Source organism: Calliphora vicina, chromosome 1 (assembly GCF_958450345.1).
Source record: "Calliphora vicina chromosome 1, idCalVici1.1, whole genome shotgun sequence".
Lineage (NCBI taxonomy): Eukaryota > Metazoa > Arthropoda > Insecta > Diptera > Calliphoridae > Calliphora > Calliphora vicina.
The window spans coordinates 46,544,557-46,564,176 of record NC_088780.1 but is presented as its reverse complement, the minus strand read 5'-3'; the positions used below and the strand labels follow the sequence as shown (position 1 = coordinate 46,564,176).

General features: G+C 32.0%; 2 protein-coding genes across 4 annotated transcripts; one reads left to right on the top strand and one right to left on the bottom strand.

The window, feature by feature from the left end:
• The first annotated feature begins 1,416 nt into the window (after positions 1–1,416).
• Saf-B (Scaffold attachment factor B) lies at positions 1,417–9,996 on the top strand. Of its 3 annotated transcripts, XM_065510890.1 has the most exons (9): positions 1,418–1,680; positions 1,745–2,237; positions 4,765–4,894; positions 4,968–4,996; positions 7,018–7,491; positions 7,555–7,996; positions 8,495–8,647; positions 8,713–9,135; positions 9,193–9,996. In XM_065510890.1, exons 1-9 carry the CDS (start codon positions 1,561–1,563, stop codon positions 9,548–9,550), a joined length of 2,622 nt encoding a protein of 873 aa, XP_065366962.1. In that variant the 5' UTR covers positions 1,418–1,560; the 3' UTR covers positions 9,551–9,996. The 3 variants fall into 3 exon arrangements, with proteins under 3 accessions (XP_065366955.1, XP_065366962.1, XP_065366946.1); XM_065510883.1 differs by having other exon boundaries at positions 1,417–1,680; positions 7,018–7,996; positions 9,196–9,996; XM_065510874.1 differs by having other exon boundaries at positions 1,420–1,680; positions 7,018–7,996.
• Positions 9,997–14,221: 4,225 nt separating this feature from the next.
• On the bottom strand, positions 14,222–19,539 carry niki (nimA-like kinase). The gene is made up of 15 exons (XM_065515997.1): positions 19,046–19,539; positions 18,799–18,987; positions 18,581–18,719; positions 18,395–18,523; positions 18,244–18,312; positions 18,059–18,144; positions 17,798–17,995; positions 17,582–17,706; positions 15,758–15,875; positions 15,421–15,687; positions 15,188–15,356; positions 14,937–15,125; positions 14,594–14,719; positions 14,418–14,530; positions 14,222–14,357 (listed from the first exon to the last, which is right to left on the bottom strand). The coding sequence occupies exons 1-15, from the start codon at positions 19,537–19,539 to the stop codon at positions 14,222–14,224; spliced, it is 2,547 nt and encodes an 848-aa protein (XP_065372069.1).
• Positions 19,540–19,620: the final 81 nt, after the last annotated feature.

Sequence of the window (19,620 nt, the reverse complement as noted above, 5' to 3'; positions counted from 1 at the left end):
GGTACAGTTTATTAATATTGTGAACCAAAAATTCCTTTTTGATTTTATATGACAGTACTTCAGAAAATTTTGATATACAGAAAAAGTGATTTTAACGAAGCCGGTGTTCGATACACCCCAGAGTTAAAAGTCCCTTCACCCGGCCGAAGGCCGGCAATACTGAAAATGTGAATGTTAACAGAAAAAAAATTATGAAAATATAAACTGTTACGCGGATCTTGATTTGTTCCTAATAATTTTGTATTAGTGTATTTTTTAATTATTTAGCGGATTTGATTTCTAAACTATAATATATGTATACATTTATGCACTGGAGCAAATATAAATACATACATAATTACCCTTTTCGGATGCAATATATACTATTTTTTATATTTAATGATTATGACGTCTGATATGATCTGATTTACTTAAATAAAAATTAAGTAGTAAAAATTCTTTTAGACGTTTGTAATTAATTTTTGTTCTCATAACCCCCGTCTTTTTACGCAATTATTATTTCCTAATATAACCCCATATCATTAATTGTTATGATAAATATTTGTCAAGAATAGACAGAGGTAAGAAATAACGGAACTTTATTTCCAACTTTATGTTCAAGATGTAGAGAACACGTACATATATAAGAATGTAATTTATTTTTGTATGTTTTTATTTTTATGGCTATTTTTATTTATTACTTGATTTTTGTGCTTAATTATTACTTTTGTCCCGTTTTGTTTATGTAATGTAAAACTTATTAATATATCGCAGTTGCCGCAGCACCTTCGAACATCACAGTTTCGTAATAGATTAAAGAAATATTTTGCATCTTAACTTTCATCTATTACGAAACTGTGCATGGCGTAAAACGCCTATGAAAACCTCGATACGAGTGATTATTTCTCAGCCACAAAGCTTAACCTTTATTGTGATGTACGAACACACGTGTTCTTCAAATAACATTTTTTTACGAATATAAAAATATCCAAGCTTATGTTACGAGGAGAAGGGGGTTATATTTTTAATATATGTAAACATTTTTTATTAATTATAAATGAGAATAATTATAGTAGATAAAGTTGGCTTCTGTATCCGAATAAATAATAAACATTTATCTAAACTTAAATTTTTAAAAACCACAAGTTTGATAACTATTAATTTTTTTATTATAACTAAAATTTTCTCATATAAGTTTTTTTTATAAATTTTTATTAGCTTGAGGCACAACTATATCAATGGTGAATATGAACAAAATTGTAAATTATATAAATTGAATTCATTTAACTTTGTATTCCTTAATTATTCGTATTTTTTAATGTTTGTTCCATTTCATTTCATTCCAGTTTTGTATGATTCACATTTAAATCAACTCTAATTGGGCACCACTATTCATCAAATACGCCATTTTTATTCTTGAAGAAAAAATTTTCCATACAGCATTGCAGACATAAAAAATATTAATTTAATTTTCTGAATTTAATTTCAAACTGCAAAAGTTGAACACTGATTAAGCAAGCCATAACCTATTTAATCTATAAAGAGTTATTAATACAAAAGTAAAAAAGACAATTTTATAAAATGTCTGAAACAGGCAAAAAATTGAATGAATTACGTGTATGTGACCTTAAGGAAGAATTAGAAAAAAGAAAATTGGACACAATTGGACCAAAGTCTGTTTTAACAGAACGATTAGAGAAGGTATGTTTATATTGATAAATTCAAAATAATAGTTTTGTCTTTATTATATTTAATATTATTTAAGGCTCTTAAAGGGGAAGGCTTGGATCCGGCAAAACATGTTTTTATTACGGGCAAGGGTACTCCTATGAAAAAGGCGGCCGCTCCTAAATCTGTTGCAGCAGAAATTAAAAATGATAAAAATAAATCTCTAACTAAAGAACCTATAGAGGAAGTTCAAATAAAGGAGGAGCCCATAGATCAGGAAGAAGAACCACAAAATGATGACTATGAACACGATGATGATGAAGTCGATCAAGTAGGCGATGTTGATGATGAATGTGTCATAGTAAATGACATAGATGATATTGAAGATGATGTTGAAAATGATGAAGAAGCTCATGAAGAGGAAGAACAAACCAATGAACATAACGATTCGGATGAATTATTAAATAACGAAGATGAAACTAATGGTGATGCTGGCAACAACGACAATGAAGAAGGTATTAATTTAACAATTGGTGAGGATGAACAGCAGCTGCTACATGACGAGGCACCTGATGACAAAGAGAAGACGGGTAAGTTATAATTGGATTATTTGATTTTGAAGTATTTTTGTAGAAAACTTGGCAGTGAAATAAATGTTAGAACAGGCTAATTCATTTTGCGAAAAAGATTAATTACAATTGGCATCATAGCCGCAGTCGCAATTATGTTTACATGTATTTTGCATGTACATGAGTATGTAATCCAAAATATTGCTTTGTGGCTGAACAATGCGGCAAGCAATGATAATGTAAATATGTAACTAAAAATACCTAAAAACACTTAAAAACATGTTTGACTGTTAGGTTACTTTTTATTTTTGTTGTATGTATATTAGGGTACTAATCCGCAAAACTTTTTAAAAAATTCAAGGTGAAATTTTTTTGTTGTTTCTTTATAAATGTTCGACTTAAATTTTCAGATCAAATATCTATGTAGATACATTAGATTCGATGTGATTTGTTCCCAATCGAATAATTCGATTATATCCATAATTTTTATCACAATTGAACAATTCAGTCATGTGAATACTGAAGTTGTTCAGTCTTCTATTTTGACATTACTGTAGATGTTTGAAAGTTAAATGCGGATGAGTATGAGGATTGTAATAATAAATAAACATAAATAGGGTAACATACAGACGTAATTATCAAAAACCTAACTCTTGCAACAACATAATACTTGTTAGTCAATGTATTTTGTAGTTGTATGAGACATACACATCTGCTCAAAATAATAGATACACCTAATTGGAAAAAATTTAAATGGCGGTAACATTGAAAATTTCCTCGCAAGCGTTAAGAATACATCATATTATTAAAATTTCTATCTGGCAATGTCATGTCAGTCAAAAATCTGGCAACTATTTGCTTTCATGTTGATTTTTAAAAACGAATTTATTTGAATTACAAAAAATTATTTGCTCATAAAAATAGATACACATCAGTAATTTGTAATTTGTTTATATACAATTTTTTTTTTGTGCAATTTTTTGTTCCTATTTACGTGAAACAGTAAGTATAATTTAAATTTTAGCAACAATTTTATAAAAAATAGGACTCTTTTGAAGAAAATGGTACGAAATCATCATTGTACCGAAGATGAGAAAAAAATTGTTCAAACGATGAGAAATCAAGGAAAATCATTACGGGAAATAGCAAAGAGCATAGGAAGATCTTTACATTTTGTCCAAAATGCTTTATGTAAAAAACAAAAAAGAGAAACTCGCGGTAGACCAAAGAAAACCAGTCCAGAAACAGATAGGCGGATCGTCCTTATGGTTAAAAAAGACCCTTTCATATCATCGAAAGCTATTTCTGCGGAGCTATGTAACGAAATCAGTCCACAAACAGTTCGTCGTCGTCTTTTACAAGCTAAATTGCCGGGAAGAATTGCCAGAAAAGTGCCACTAATGCGCCAAAAAAATATCAAGACAAGATTAGAATTTGCTAAAGAGCACTTACAATGGTCCGGGTGTGAAGGCGAAAAAAAATGGAGAAATATTTTATGGAGCGACGAAACAAAAATAAATTTGTTTGGAAACGACTGCCAAAGAAATGTACGCCGACCAAAAGGAAAAGAATTCCACGTTAAATTTACAAAAAAGACGGTAAAACATGGCGGGGGAAACATAATGGTTTGGGGTTGCTTTTCATGGAATGGTGTTGGTCCGATATTCCGAATAGAAGATACCATGAATGCTAGTGGGTATAGAGACATATTGGAAAACGTAATGCTTCCATATGCATCGGAAAATATGCCATTAATATGGACATTCCAGCAGGACAACGACCCAAAACATATTTCAAGATTAGTTAAAAACAGGTTCTTGGAGAATAACGTACCTGTTTTAAGCTGGCCCAGCCAATCCCCTGATTTAAACCCAATAGAAAACTTGTGGAGTGAATTAAAGATAAGGCTTTCGAAGGAAGTTTTCAAAAATAAAGACGATTTATGGGAGAAAACGCAAAAAATATGGTACGAGATTCCATTGGAGAAGTGTCAGAACTTGATATCCAGTATGCCCAGAAGAGTGGAGAAAGTTTTACAAAACAAAGGTGGATATACTGGATACTAGCTTTACTTTAATAATAAACTAATTTTTTTAAGATAAAATTTATTAGCTTTTGTTTAATAAGAATTTTTAAAAATGTATCTATTATTATGAGCACCAAATTTTTCGAAATTTAAGAAATTTAATTTACTTTATAATATTTATTATTAATTATGAAATATTTTGTTTTTGTTTTTTACTCTCCTTTTAACTATAAATAAAAATCGACTGAATTTTTTTTATAATTTTACAATATACCATTATTTTTTTTCGTTTTTAAAAAATAAATTTTGTTGTATCTATTATTTTGAGCAGATGTGTATGATTTGTTGTTGTTGTAACAGCAGTGATTGATGAGTTGACAGCCCTTGGCTGTCGTGGGAATGGCATATGATTTGTTGTAATTATGTTTGACAATACGGAGTGACTCGTCCCTATTTATCTTTATTATTAAGAGAGCAACGCCAAATTAAATAACAATGTACTATTTTTATTTTAATTGTTAGCTTCTAATCCAAAAGACAAATCATCCTCAAAGGATGGTAAATCAGAAAAATCCAGCAAAGATGATAAAAAATCTAGCCACAAAGATAATAAAGATAAAAAGAATGATAAATCTAGCGACAAAAAGGAAGAGTAAGTTCAAAGTATATTATGTTAGCCATCCAAATATTTTTATAAAAAAATAATTTGTTTGATTTCTTTTCAGTGATAAGTCGAAGTCAAAGGAAGATAAAGGTAACTTTTATTTACAAGGATGAAAGGAAATTTAAACAAAAACTTTAGAATTTTTGTTTGAAGTTGTTAGAGTATGTATAAATATTATGTAAATCAAGAACAAGTGACAGTGTTTAACAATCAGGTTTAGAAAAAAAAAACAAACGAAAATATTTTTTTGCAAGAAAGTGTGAATTTATGTGATAACTAAAACAACAGAGAAGCTGTACGAAATGTTGAACTTTCAGTGGTAAATGGCCACTATAAAACTGGATCTAAGGCGAAAAAAGTGGAAGAGATTTAATAACACAGATATGTCTATGTAAAAATATAATACATTTTTTGGAAGGTGTAAGATGAATTAAAAATGTATATCTCGATGCAACAATACAGAACAATTGTTTCGTAACTAAATACATACATATCAAATACGTATACAAGTGATAATGGCTCATTGATAACTAGTTTGCAATGTATTGGAATTTTTCGCATTTAATTCTTCAAATTTTTAGAGAACATTTTTATAAATGATAAAGAGTTTCTGTTTCGATTGACGCCAAATAATACAGCAGTTATACATACGGTTCCATGACTGTTACTGGAGTAACTTAAAAAAAACAGAAAATAACTAGAGAATAGTAAATATAAATAATTTGCATTAAATACGATTTTGATATGAGCACCACGACAGAGACCAACAAAGCTAAAGTGAAACTTTTGACCACTTTTTTGATCTGCTGAGGCCGTAACTCGACATTAAAAATGGCACTGGAAAAGTATGCTACAATGTTCACAACAACAAGTTAAAAAGAGTACATTGACATTTATAACACCATTTCGCGAAAATATACATCTGCAGTTTTCACCAATAAAAGTTTACGAACACTTCATTCATTGTTTTTAGACTGGGGTCTTTAAAAATGTTCACAACATAAATATAGCAGACAATATAAATTCCGGCAGCTTTATGTGCAGCATGTATTAAGATCGTAATCTTGCAGGTTTATTCAAAGAGATTGACTCGTAACTTGTCTCGAAGGTATATTTCATTCATCATCATTCATTAGTTTAGTCAACTATAAAAGGATTCTGAAACCAGCATGTTTTTTTCGAAAAGTGAATGTATTCCATAACTTTAAAATGTTGGTACTAAAGGAATCATAAATCAATACGCATTTTCTAATTAATTGAGAGCTGCTTATAAAAGTGATACCAGTTCTGAAAACATTACTCGAAATAACACATACACTAAGCTTTGCAGTCACTGAAAATGTTGAAATAATAATTAATTTATTGGACTTTCTGCATTGGCAAATGAAAAGATAAATATTCAAATTTGGAGTAATTTGGTTATATCTTCAAGCGCAAAAGGGGCCCTTCTATTGAATACCATAAAGTTGGCATAATCGGAAACGACAAGTCAAAGGAAAGTATTTAAAATATGATGTAATAACTGAATGCAGAAACATTAGACAAGTCGAAATATTCAACAATCAACCATCGAAACGTTAGATAAAAAACGAAATAATCTATTTATTCATATTTAAACTATATATTAATGAAATATTGGAACAAATATGCGAGTTAGTAGTTTTAAAGATAATACATAAAAATGTGGATTTCGATAACTACAAAATGCAGATGGAAAATACAACTCATCATGAGGCATATGCTAAACGTAAAAGCGACAATAATTTCATAGATCATGTCTCATTCCTTCTCAGCTGTAATGGCAGTTTATTACTATCAACTAAATGTCAACATCATCAACATAAAATTCACACTTTCTTGCATAGACAGACAATTTTTGTCCTAATAAACAAAGCGAGTGTTTAGATTTAGTTTAAAGTATTTAAAACAAAACACAGATAATATACACACACAAAAGAAAAGTGTTTCAGTAAAAGTGCAAGTTAAAGTGATAAAAATCTAATTTAATTTATTCCAAAAAAAAAATAAAAAATAGTAAAAAACCAACACAATTTATATATAACTCAACCTTCTCTCTCTCTACTCTGTTATTATTTATATGGAATTTCCAGAAAAATCATCATCCAACAATGCCACCAATTCAAAATCAGCCAGTGGTAAATCATCTTCATCGAATACATCACGCAACTTGTGGGTATCCGGTTTGTCATCGTTGACACGAGCCAGTGATTTGAAAACGATTTTCTCAAAATATGGTAAAGTGATTGGAGCCAAGGTAGTGACGAATACACGTACACCCGGTACACGTTGTTATGGCTATGTGACAATGTCATCATCGAGTGATGCCAGCCGCTGTATTGATCATTTGCATCGCACAGAATTACATGGACGTATTATATCTGTGGAACGTACAAAAAATGAAATTGGTGGTAGTTCAGCAAATTCTGCAAAGGATGGTGGTGGTGGCAAAACTTCTGGTTCATCGCGTTCAGAGTCCAAAAAGCAAGAAGATGATAAGAAATCGTCCAGCAAGGATGGTGGTGGTAAATCATCGCAAGATGATGGTAAACGTAAAAGTGATGCGGGTAAGAAAGATGAAAATGGTGTTGTTAAAAAAGATGATAGAGATAAAACTTCACGTTCCAAAGATGATAAAGACAAGAAAGATTATGCCAAAGATGCCGGTCGCAGTGAAAAGGCCCGTTCCGAGACTTCATCTACAAAACATCGTTCAATGCACCACAACAATGATCGTCAACGAGAGCAGCGTCAACGAGAACGCGAGCGTATGCGTCAAAGGGAGATACTTTCGTATAAGAAAATACGCGAAGAACGAGAACGCCAGCGAATGCGTGAACGTGAGCGTGAGATGCGTGAAGAAGAAGCACGTCGTAGAGAATTAAGAGAACTAAGAGAACGTCAGCGCTTGGAGGAACAACGTTTAGCAGAGGAGCGTAGAAAATTGGTTGACGAACGTAAACGTTTGGAACAAGAAAAAGCTGAATTGTTGCGTTTAGAACGCGAACGCCAGAAGTTGGAGCGTGAGAAACTTGAATTGGAACGTCTAGAAATTAAACGTCAACAAATGAAGTATGCTATGTTGTTTAATCAAATCAAACTACTATTACGCGCGTAAAGTGCACACTACATTATTTTTCCAAGAAGTATTTACCTAGATTTAAGAAATGATTCATATATTTTTTTTTTCTGAAAAAACCAGTCATTCCAAATTTTTTTCCAATAACTGTGAGTTATTCATCAAATCTCTGCGCAAATATTTTTTATTGTTTCTAATGAAGACATTGATATCTCTTGTTCCTTTCAAATATTTCATTCCAAAATTCCCCCAAAAAAACTAATGATCCTCGTTGGTTTTGACGAGTTGTAAAAAGTTGCTTTAAATGCGTGTGTTTTTCGTATTATCACCCCTTTGGAATAAGAAAATAAACTGATTCCGAATTTAGTTTGTGGGGTTCTTAGAGTTATGGTCACGGAAAGTCATTCACTAATATTGATTTATTTTTTCTCTTCTACATTTTCTATTGTGTATGCTGTGTGTTTTGTTGGATCTTGTTTTACTAACTAAAGAATTATGGAGACTCGCGATGATCCTATTAAACGTCTAAACAAACGTGGTGGTGATGATCGTTATACCGATGATCGTAAACGTACTTCAGGAATAGATCGTTATGATGCCCCTCCTCCACCAAGATTTGATGCTTCTTTAGCTCCCTCAAGAAGGTACATACAAACACAATGATATAAATAAGAAATATTTTGAAATTCACTTTGCTTCCATAATTTAGTACTCACAAAAGAGATGATTATGTCAGCACTTCTACCAACAAACGTATAGATGACTACACTCCATCTTCATCGAAGAGAATTGATTACAGCAGCAGTGGTGCTGGTGCTAAGCGTTCGGCTATTGATGACTTTACAACAGTTCCAACCAAACGCAGTACAGATGATTACACTAAACGTGGTTCTGATTATATGGCTTCATCCTCCTCTAAACGTGGTCTAGACGATTATAGTTCGGGAAGCAAAACGTCACGCGACGACTATAAGCGTGAAGTTGAAATACGTCATATGCCTTCATCTAGCAGTGTTGTTGCGGGAGGCAGCTCTTATCATTCCAGTTCCTCACTGCATAAGAGTTCAGGTGGTAGCGGACGTTATGATGATCGTAACTCATCACATACTTACAGACGTATGGATGACATGAGGTAAATTGTATTGAAAAATTGTCATTAGCAGGCCGTAAAACTAAATCTTAATTTCAGTAGTGGCAAACGTTACGACAGTTCTGCTGGTTATGGCGCTAGTTCAAGTGGCAATGCTGTTTGGGCCTCATCTTCATCATCGCACATGGGTGGTGGAAGTAGTTCATCTATGAAGTATTCCAGTAATGGCATGCCAACAGGTCTTCACAATTCAGGCTCTGGCTGGCCTAAATCCAATCCAACAGATGATAATAGTTGGCGTACCATTCCTTCATCACAAGATCGTTATGATCGCACCTATAATGAGCGTTCCAGTGGTGGTTATCCCAGTGCCGGTGGTGGTGGTGGCATGTATAATAGTGGCGGCAGTCGTCAAGGGCAAGATCGTTATGGTGGCCCAGTATCATCACGCTATTAGACCCTCATCCGATTAAACACTGAACAAGAAGCCATTTAGCAAACGTTTAAAACGTGTTTTTATGTTTTTTGAGGAACTCTTTTCAAATGGTCATTTCGAAGTTCCATTTTCATTAACGTTTAATTAATTGGAAATTTAAATTTTTTTAACTTTGTTTTATTCATGAATTTTTATTTTCAAAATAATTTGGCATTACGAAAATAGGAAACAATGTTAAATTGTTTTTACTCTTGTTTTTGTTTATGCGTTAATTTTTTTTTAATTATTATTTGAATCATTACTTTTTTTCATCTGAAAAAAAAACACAAATCCTTGATACCCAATTACAACATTACATACATACATTTTATATTGTATGTTCGTTTATGCTTATGTTCTTAGATGCACTTTAAACGTCTATTTCGCATTATCCACAAATAAATAATAATTTTAGAATTAATAAAAAATACGGTCTTATTATTAATTGGTTTTTCATGGGTTAATTTTTTGTAAAACAAGTCTATTTTAAAAGTTTACACTAAATTAAAAAAATGTTTTTTTTATTTAAGAGGTGTTGTAAAACACGGTTTATAGTCCCACTCATTAGGGACTCACTAACAGAAAAAATCTACATACAGTGGTCGACATAAGTCTACGTACGACCACAATTTTTGCCACTTTATTAGAGAAAACCCGGTAAATAAAAAATAATAATGCAGTTTTGTTTGAAATCTATTTTTATTGCTATGCACCAAGAAAAATGTTGTTGCAATGTAAACTTGCAAAATTATTCATAAAAAACAATAAAAAAAACATTCACAAAAGTCTACATACGACCACAGCATGTCCTGGTTTTTTTGAATACTAACAGATAAGCATGCAATTTATTAAGCCTACAGTTCAAACAATATTCAGTAACTTTGAAAACACTGGTAGATATAAAACAAGCTGCGAAGTGGTCGCCCAAAGAAACTACATCGTAGAGATGTAATCTTCATTTTAAAAGAAGTCAACAAAAACTCAAAAGTAAATACCACAAAATTGGCCAAAGAACTCGCAACAAGATCAGAAGTTATTGTTCCATCCACGAACATTTCAAAGAACCTTAAATAATAATGGTAATTAAAGTAGAACTCCTCGTAAATTAGCGAACGGATCGCAAACTTCGTTTGGAATTCGTCCAAAAGCACTTTGAAAAGGACATGGAATTCTGGAAGCGAGTTTTGTTCGCTGATGAGTTTAAGTATAACATATTTGGAAGTGATGGGAGAGATAAAGTAAACCAATACAGCAATGGATCCGAAAAACTTACTCGCTACAGTTAAGCATGGTGTTGGCAGTGTGATGGTTTGGGGTACTGTCGCTGCTTCTGGAGTGGGAAAGTTAGAGTTTATTGAGCATAATAAGGATCGTTATCAGTACAAATCCATTTTGAAACAAAATTTGATAGCATCCGTTGATATTTTAACTCTTGGTTAATGTTGGATTTTTCAGCAAGATAACGATCCGAAACATTGGTCTCAAATTGTCAAAGATTGGCTACTCTACCATGCCATGCACCAATGTTAAAGGAGAACCTTCCAGAAGAATTGCAAAATATAACGTCCGCAGAACTGGAAAATTTGCTTCGATGCCCAGACGCTTGTTGATGCCCGTGGTGGCCCAACGAAATATTGAATTTAATGAAAATTTGTATTCGCTGAAAAATGTTTATTTAGTGTACAGATCGTAAGTAGACTTTTGTCAACATATTTTTTGAATTTTTTGTGAATAAAAGTTAAATTAATTATAAATTTGTTATATTACTAAAAATGCATTTGAAATAAAACTGCATCATTACTTTTACTTATTATGGTTTAGAAGTCCGCGAGTTACGAAAATAATAGTCGTATGTAGACTTTTGTCGGTCACTGTATGTATTTAATTTAATTATCAATAATCTTATAATTCAAAAACAAAGCAAACTCAGAAAATAACACCACATACACCCATTATTTACTAATAAACCCCAACAAGAAATCACCAACATATCCAACAAATGTTTGTAAAATCAAAAATTTGTCAATGGGTCAGTCACACGCATATGCATCTCTTAAACAACTTTACCGACATTTTCACACATTCTATCATTATGCCCGAATTTAAGAAAATATCAATATAAATACCAAGCTAATAATGGTACTAAATTACTCAAGGGTCCTTCAGTAAACAACTATAACTAACATTATTTTAAAATTAAAAATCAAAATTTAAATAAAATAAAACATGATATTAATGTCACCTGAAATGCAAAAAGGCGTAACAATCAAAAAATTCAAAATTGAGTTTTTAATGGATATTGTACAGCGCATCAAGGTACAATGCTTTTCACTTTAAAAAATAACGACTTCATTAATGAAAGAAAATGATATTTCTAACCACAACACTTTTAATTTTAAAAAGCTTTTCTCCTGTAAAATTTTAAAGTGATGACAGGCCCATTTTAGGTGACGCTATGCTAGTAACTTTAATTTTGGGCCTTTTCGGAAATGTATCACACAAGTTTTTGTATAAAAAATTATTTTATTTTCCAACAGTCTTCATTGATCTCAAAGTGCATTGTCCAACGCTTCTTTAATTTGTATATCCCTTCCAAAAAATAAGATTTGTCGAGGTCATCAAAATAGGTATTTTTTGTGAGTTGGAGTAAAATCTCTTTCCGCCGATACATTTCTTCAGGTTTGGAAACAAGAAATGTATCGGCCCTATTCCAAAGAATAGGGCGGAAGAGGGAGCATTTAGTAAAATAATTCATGGATATTTTCCATGGAAACTGCACATGTGTGTAGCCTTTAGTGCACCCGATCTTGCGGAAAGCCACTGAGCCATGTAAGATGCGCATGGCTTCCACAATCTCCGATCTGCCAACACCATATCGTGATTATTTTCAATTTTTTCGGGTGTAGAGACCTCAACTGCGCATCCAGAACTTCTGTAATTGTACGGCCACAACGAAATTCAGTAAATCACTTTTTTACCATTGAAATTTATGGTTTGTTTGATAATGATGAATAACTTCAAGTATGTATGCCTGGGTTGATTAACAATTTTATTAATTTGGGCGAAGATGCTGGTGGAGTACCAATTATACCTCAAATCGGAAATTGGTGAAGTACTATTTATAACTAAACATATAAAATCGATTACGATTATGGTCGAAAATCGATTTTCATGGTCTAAAAACGATTTTTTCGTGATCGATTATATACTCCGATTTTTATGCTGAAATCGATTTTTGATGACGATTAATCGAAATAGAAATAAAATTCCGGAATTTTTAGCATTGTATACTTTTTTGCTTTCATAAACTTTTACAATATATTAATCTTAAGAAATTTGTATAAAAAGTGCTACGAAATTTTTTCCACAAAATTTTTGTCAAATGTTTGCGTTTATAAAATGAGCACCTCTCAATAAATGAGTTATAATACTCATCCAAAATATGATTTTTAGCCGTAATTATAGCGTATATGGGTCATTTGCTATAGTTCATTTGCTATAGTATGCAGATCGATTATTAAAAAATCGAATATTGGGTTCGATTAATCGACTGTAAAAATCGATATGAAAATGGTTGATCGAAAATCGTTTATTAGCTTTTCATACCATTCACTAATATGAACTGGTGGAGCACCATTATCACTCAATATTAATCAGAAGGTTTAAGCTTCCGATATTAAGTTATAGGTCGACTAGGACCATACTTGAAACGACGTTGAATAACCTGGAAAATTGTGAGTCGTTATACTCCTCTAACACATTTCAAATACCAAACAAAATTCTTAATTTCAAAACGTGTTTGCCATTCTATTTGAAGTTTAAATAGGAGAAATTAAGGCCCAAATTTTCTAAATCACGATGCCAACTGATGGTGGACTATATCAAATATTTGTTTTTGTTTTCAATACAAATTCTAATATTTATACCTACACCACCATAGTGGGAGGGTATTATGCGTTTGTGCAGATGTTTGTAACGCCCAAAAATATTAGTCTAACACCCACCTTAAAGTACACCGATCGACTTAGAATCACTTTCTTTCCGTCCGTCCGTCTGGTTGGCTGGCTGGCTGTCCATGTAAACCTTGTGCGCAGAGTACAGGTCGCAATTTTGAAGATATTTCGATCAAATTTGGTTTAATTTATAAATGTATCTCCATTGCGCTCCAAATAAGTTTTATATATACAAAATTCATGTCACCAAATTTTGTTACGATCGGTCCATAATTAGTCATAGCTCCCATATAGACCCGTAAACTTTGATATAGACATAAATCACACGACCTAATTTCATGGTGATCGGTCCATAATTGGTCATAGCTCCCATAAAGGGCCCACTTCCGAAAATCACTCAAAAATATAAATTATTGAAATTTTAAAAGAAAAATGTTTTTGCTCTTTTACTTAGTGTAGGGTATTATATGGTCGGGCTTGACAGACCATACTTTCTTACTTGTTTTAAAAGGCGAATCAACGTCAAAATTACGACATCAAGTGGCGTTAAGTTTATATCAGAGACATTTTGCAATTTTTGTTGATCACTTTCAAAAGTGTATAAAAAATATATTCCGAATAATACTCATAAATCTGAATAATCGAGAACAAAGTATAATACATTTTTAAAATTAAATAATGAATAGTTTTTATTATCAATCTATGACAAATCCTCTATAGATGCAATTAAAGGTGTTGTAGTATCTACCAATACTAATACACTATGGGGCAAGGGGAAAATGTCATTTATCACCACGTAGTAACCCTTTTCCAATTGCTCATGGGAGGAATATAGTCTGAAATTTATAAAACTATTAAGTTTTTGAAGATAAATACAAACAAATTGTGCAACTTACCCTAATATATCCTGTGGATCTAATACCAATTCCGATTTATATACAGACGCTAAGAAATTTGTAAATGCCGCCGTGTTATTGCCCAATTCTAAATCCATTGGCTGATGTTGTACCTTTGAAAAAATTATAACTATTTGTTAAACAGAATATTTACAATAAAAAATCCCATTAATTACTTCGGCTTCTTGAATATCTGTTGAACTGCCTTCTCCTATTTCGGGTATACCATTACGTGTACCCCAGAATGTTATTACATGATTATCCGAACTAACTATACAGCACTGGTCATTACACTTGCATTTCTGGAAATAAATTATTGAAATTTCATTAATATTAATCTTTGTTTATAAAATTTCCATAGTGCTAAAAACTTGCGACATTTTAGTACTATTGACAAAAAGCTGATATTTGACCTAATGCTAAATAGGGTCAAAGGTTAGTAGTAACTGGAATGTTACTTAACTCCATCTCTTTTAAATTTTTGTTAGAAAATAAATTTAGTTGAACACATGTACTTACTACAATATATCTATCTTTTATGGACTCTACTAATGATACAGATTCCATGACAGTATTGCAATGACCAACTCCTCGTTGGCCAGAAGCATTTGAGCCCATAGTAATAACATAACCTCCTTCTACCAAGAATATTGAAAGCGTCGATGAAAAATTCGCTTCCACTATGAGATACGGTAATTGTAATTTTTTCTGTAAACATTAATTTAATATAATTAAATGGATTTACATATATTTTTTAAAATAGTTTTTACCAATGCCATTATTTTCGATGATTTCTCAAAACCCAATTTATTGTAATCGTTACTACCACAAACATGCATTTCACCACTTTCGAACAGTACTGCTGAAGTATCAGGCCCACAAAATATATGCCTAACTTTGGACTTAACATGAGAAATAAGTATTTTTTGTGGTGTTTTCCTAACAATCCACACATATTAATGTTTAATGGATATTTATGTCAACTTATATTAAGAAAACTTACTGTTGCGTCTGTAGACTGCCTAAGCCCAGTGCTCCCTGTACATTTGTGCCCCATGTATAAATGCAACCATCTTCACTTAATGCTAAAACATGTGTTGTGCCTGCTTTTATTTCCTTGATGTGTACATTTTCCAATTTCTCAATAATTTTTGGACTATGATATGTTTTGTTATCAACGTGGCCCAAGGCATATTTACTGTTATCGCCACAACTTAAAATGGAACCTGTTTGAGTAAGTAGTATAGTAAAGCCCTCACCGGCACAAGCACTATAATAATGTTAAATATTGTGATATGAGTGTGTCATATGTTTATTTCAATATATTACATATATTTTACCTTATAATGTGATAATTGCGTATACTCTCCATACGACTGGGATAATGTTTCCATGCTTCCAAAGAACTTAATCCCAATTGACCATGTGTTCCTTCACCCCATGTATAAACAGAGCCATCTATTTTGAAATAAGATTGAAATTTATTTGTTATATATGTACATCGAATTACACTGTGTTACAAAATAGCATTTTTAACGCTTCAAAAGAAAGTGTACAGTTTAGGGAAATTAAAAGCAAAAAAGAGTTTAGTATTTTATTTGACATCCTTTGGCTTTTAAAAGTGTTTCAAGCCTCCTTGGCATTGTTTCTACCAATTTTGACGTCACCTCTGTTGGGTTTTTGGACCACTCTTCCTGCAGGATTTAGAGAGTATTTTCTGGTAATATTTCTTTTTCTGAACTGTCTGTCCAAATACTCTCACAGATGTACAATGGGATTAAGATCCGATGTCTGTGGGGGTGGTCCAATTGTTTCGGCGTATGATACAACAAGTATTCTTTAACATATTTAGAGGTATGCTTCGTATCGTTGTCCTGTTGTAAGTTCCAGGTTCGGTCTAGATTTTCTAATGCTTGGTTCCAAGTTTTATTTTAGAATGTTTAGGTAATCGGTTTTTTTGATCAAAATATTAATAAATATGAGTTTTCCCACGCCACTTGCCCCCATACATCCCCACACCATCACCGAACCACTAGCATGCTTTACGGTGGATAGTACATTTTTTGGTCGAACTCTTGATTTTTGCTTTTCCAAATTTTAATTTTTTTTTTTACTTCCGAAAATCTCAAACTTTCTTTCATCCGTAAACAGCACATTATTCCAAAACGATTTTTCTTGGTTTTTATACTTGTTTGGGAATTCTCGACTTCGCTCTTTATTTCGTTTGGAAATGTGGGGCTTTCCTCTCGGAACTCCACCATATAGACCATTTGCGTGTAGCGCTCGGGGAACCGTACTGGCACTAACTCTCACTCCAGACGAATCTGTTAATTCTTCGCATAATTTAAATGCACTTCACTGATATCAATCACAATTGATCGTACTTCAAGGTTGTTAAGGTGTTTTGGTCTTCCGGCACGTAGCTAATCTTTTAAACTTCCAATTTTTTTTGGTTTGTCTATGATTTTTTTACAGTATTATGGTTTCTTCCTATTATAGAGGCGATTTCACTTAACAATTTGCTTTCATTTTTAAATTTTATGAGTTACTCTCTTGTTTAAATTTTCCCATTTTGGTTTTAAAGTTCTCGCGGTCATGCAAGAAAAGCTACTATCTCAAAATCTCATGAGACTAACAGCAAGAAATTTTTAACCCACTAAATTAAAATTAATAGCATAAACGTTTTAATATTTTTTGGATAAAAACAAGCATCTGTCTGTTTTTATATCCATGGACGAAGCCCTAAACCGAATAAAAGTAGCGTTTTTAAACAATTTCACATTTTTGATTCTGTAAATCGATTCCACATGATTTAGTCGTTTTACTTTCGAATAAACAAACCTGTAGCAATGTATAAAATCTTGCGATTTGCAGAACATCAATTTGCCATACATTCGTTTTTGAAATCACTCGATTTAACGAACAGAGGGATATAACCTCAATAAGACTGTGACTTTATAAAATTCTAAGTCCATCTGTTGAAGGTATGATAAGGCTGAGATGGAAGAACCCCAAATGTTCCGTTGATAAGAACTGTTTGTTAAGGAAAATAGCCAAAATCGGCCCAAGCAATTAAAAATTTAAACAAAATGTCCTACATATATCTGTCGTCAGTCTATAAATATCTTCATATTATCCCAATAATACATACTTATGTTACGTACCATTATTTACCACTACGAAATGTGTTTCGCTTGTAGCCACACACAAGATACAGGATTTTGCGGGCAATTGTATGGGATTCATACTAAAACTATTTCCAAATGATTTGAGTTGATATAACACAGACCTATAAAAAGTTTAAATATATAATTACAAGTTTTTAGAGCAACTAAAGCTATGGACACATAACTGAAATATTAGCCAATCATAAAAACTACCTCTTTTCCACAGTTTCATTAGGTTGTGCTGTCTCGGCTTTCATTATTTCCTTAGTTTCAGTCTGTGCCGTAGCTAAATCGACTATCGTGGATCGACGAGAACTGTTTTCTGGTATTGCTACTTCATCATGTAAAGACAAGACTTTCGAACTAGCAGTGGAATTTGCTGTTGAGCTCATATCATCTTCATAAGAATATCTGTTGTAGTAAATGAAGAATGAGTACTGTATTTAATTTAAAGGTTAATTATCAAGTTTGTACCCTTTATGTTTGCCTAGATTACGAAATATTAATGGTATCCAATATTCTAATATTTCTGAAGCTTTAGGTCTGCGAGTGGGATCCACCTAAGAATATACAAACCAATTATTTATTACATTAAAAGCACTTAAAACTCTTCAAAAAGTATATGTCTTTAGATTACTAATAAATAAATATTTACATACCTGCAACAAATTACTAAGCAAACTTTTTAAGCCTGAAGAATATCCTTTGGGCAATGGTGTATAAGAACCCTTTAAAATAATAAAACAAATTGCAAATAATTTTCATCATTTACTTATTGTTATATTACATACATATTCCAATTTTACTTACACTCATTATTTTACCAACAAGTTCCGAAAGATTTGTAGCCGCAAACGTTTTGCGTAGACAACACATTTCACCCAATATACAGCCCAAAGCCCATATATCACTTTTATGATCGTATTCCTTCCCCTCGCACTAAATTAATGAAAATAAAGTTATTTATGTGGAAAGTAGTCACTTACTTTTATATACCATTTCGGGACTGAAATAATAAGGAGTGCCCAATACAGTCTGAGCATGAATTTTTGTGTTCATTATTTTCGATATTCCAAAATCGCCAATTTTCACAATGCCTCGTTTATTTAAAAACACATTGGCGGTTTTTAAGTCCCTTTTAAATTTAATATGGGAAAATTTTTATAAATGTAAATTTTAAAAAAATTATTTTTTGTTTTCTTCACAATACTCACCTGTGCAATATATTTTCAGAATGCATATAATTAATAGCACTTGATATTTGTTCAAATACTGCTATAACATAACGCTCTGGAAAGTAGTCTCTCATTTTACGTTCGCCTATAACTTGAGCTAAGGTGCCACCATCTGCATACTCCATTTCAATTAATAAAGTATTATCTTTAATAAAACTTCCCAAGTAACTGAAATTAAATAAAAAATGAAGTAAATTTTGTTTATTCAAAGTATTTTCTCAAATACCTTATAATATTGGGATGATGTAATTTTGAAAAAACTTCCACCTCATTCATGGCCAAATCTCTTTCCGACGGTGTTAAATCATTTAGATTTATCTGCTTAAATACAACTTGATGATTGTCATTTTTACGGCGATACAGTACGGCAATACCAAAAGAGCCCTGACCCACCACTTTAATTTTCTCATAATTACTTAATTCAGTACCAGCTATTCCCAATGACTTTTGTGTACTTTGGGCGGTCTTTTCTGAACTGCCAGCATTTATTATAATCACATCGGCCTCGGCAGAGTCTAAAGTTTCTTCGCGATTTTGTGTTAAATTATTGGCTGAATTAGATATTGAAAATACGGTGGGTTTAAGGAAACCATTAAATGTGGCACGTTTTTTATTATTTGTTGCTAATATAACGGACGAAGAGGTACTGGATGTGGATGAATCCGATACACGACCATTAAACATGGGTAATGAAGATGCTTTTGCTTTAATTTTCTGCATTTTAATTTAAATTTTTGTATTTATTACTTAGATTTTTTATTAGAAAAGTTCTAATGTCCTTATTGGTATGCAACGAATAGA

Excerpts from the sequence above, each read along its gene's own strand:
- Saf-B (XM_065510874.1), top strand. The coding sequence starts at position 1,561 with ATGTCTGAAACAGGCAAAAAATTGAATGAATTACGTGTATGTGACCTT. Across the intron at positions 2,238-4,764 it reads TGATGACAAAGAGAAGACGG|CTTCTAATCCAAAAGACAAA; the intron begins GTAAGTTATAAT and ends TTTAATTGTTAG. Across the intron at positions 8,648-8,712 it reads TCTTTAGCTCCCTCAAGAAG|TACTCACAAAAGAGATGATT; the intron begins GTACATACAAAC and ends TCCATAATTTAG.
- niki (XM_065515997.1), bottom strand. The coding sequence starts at position 19,539 with ATGCAGAAAATTAAAGCAAAAGCATCTTCATTACCCATGTTTAATGGT. Across the intron at positions 18,720-18,798 it reads TCTGAAAATATATTGCACAG|GGACTTAAAAACCGCCAATG; the intron begins GTGAGTATTGTG and ends TAAATTTAAAAG. Across the intron at positions 18,145-18,243 it reads TGCTTAGTAATTTGTTGCAG|GTGGATCCCACTCGCAGACC; the intron begins GTATGTAAATAT and ends GTATATTCTTAG.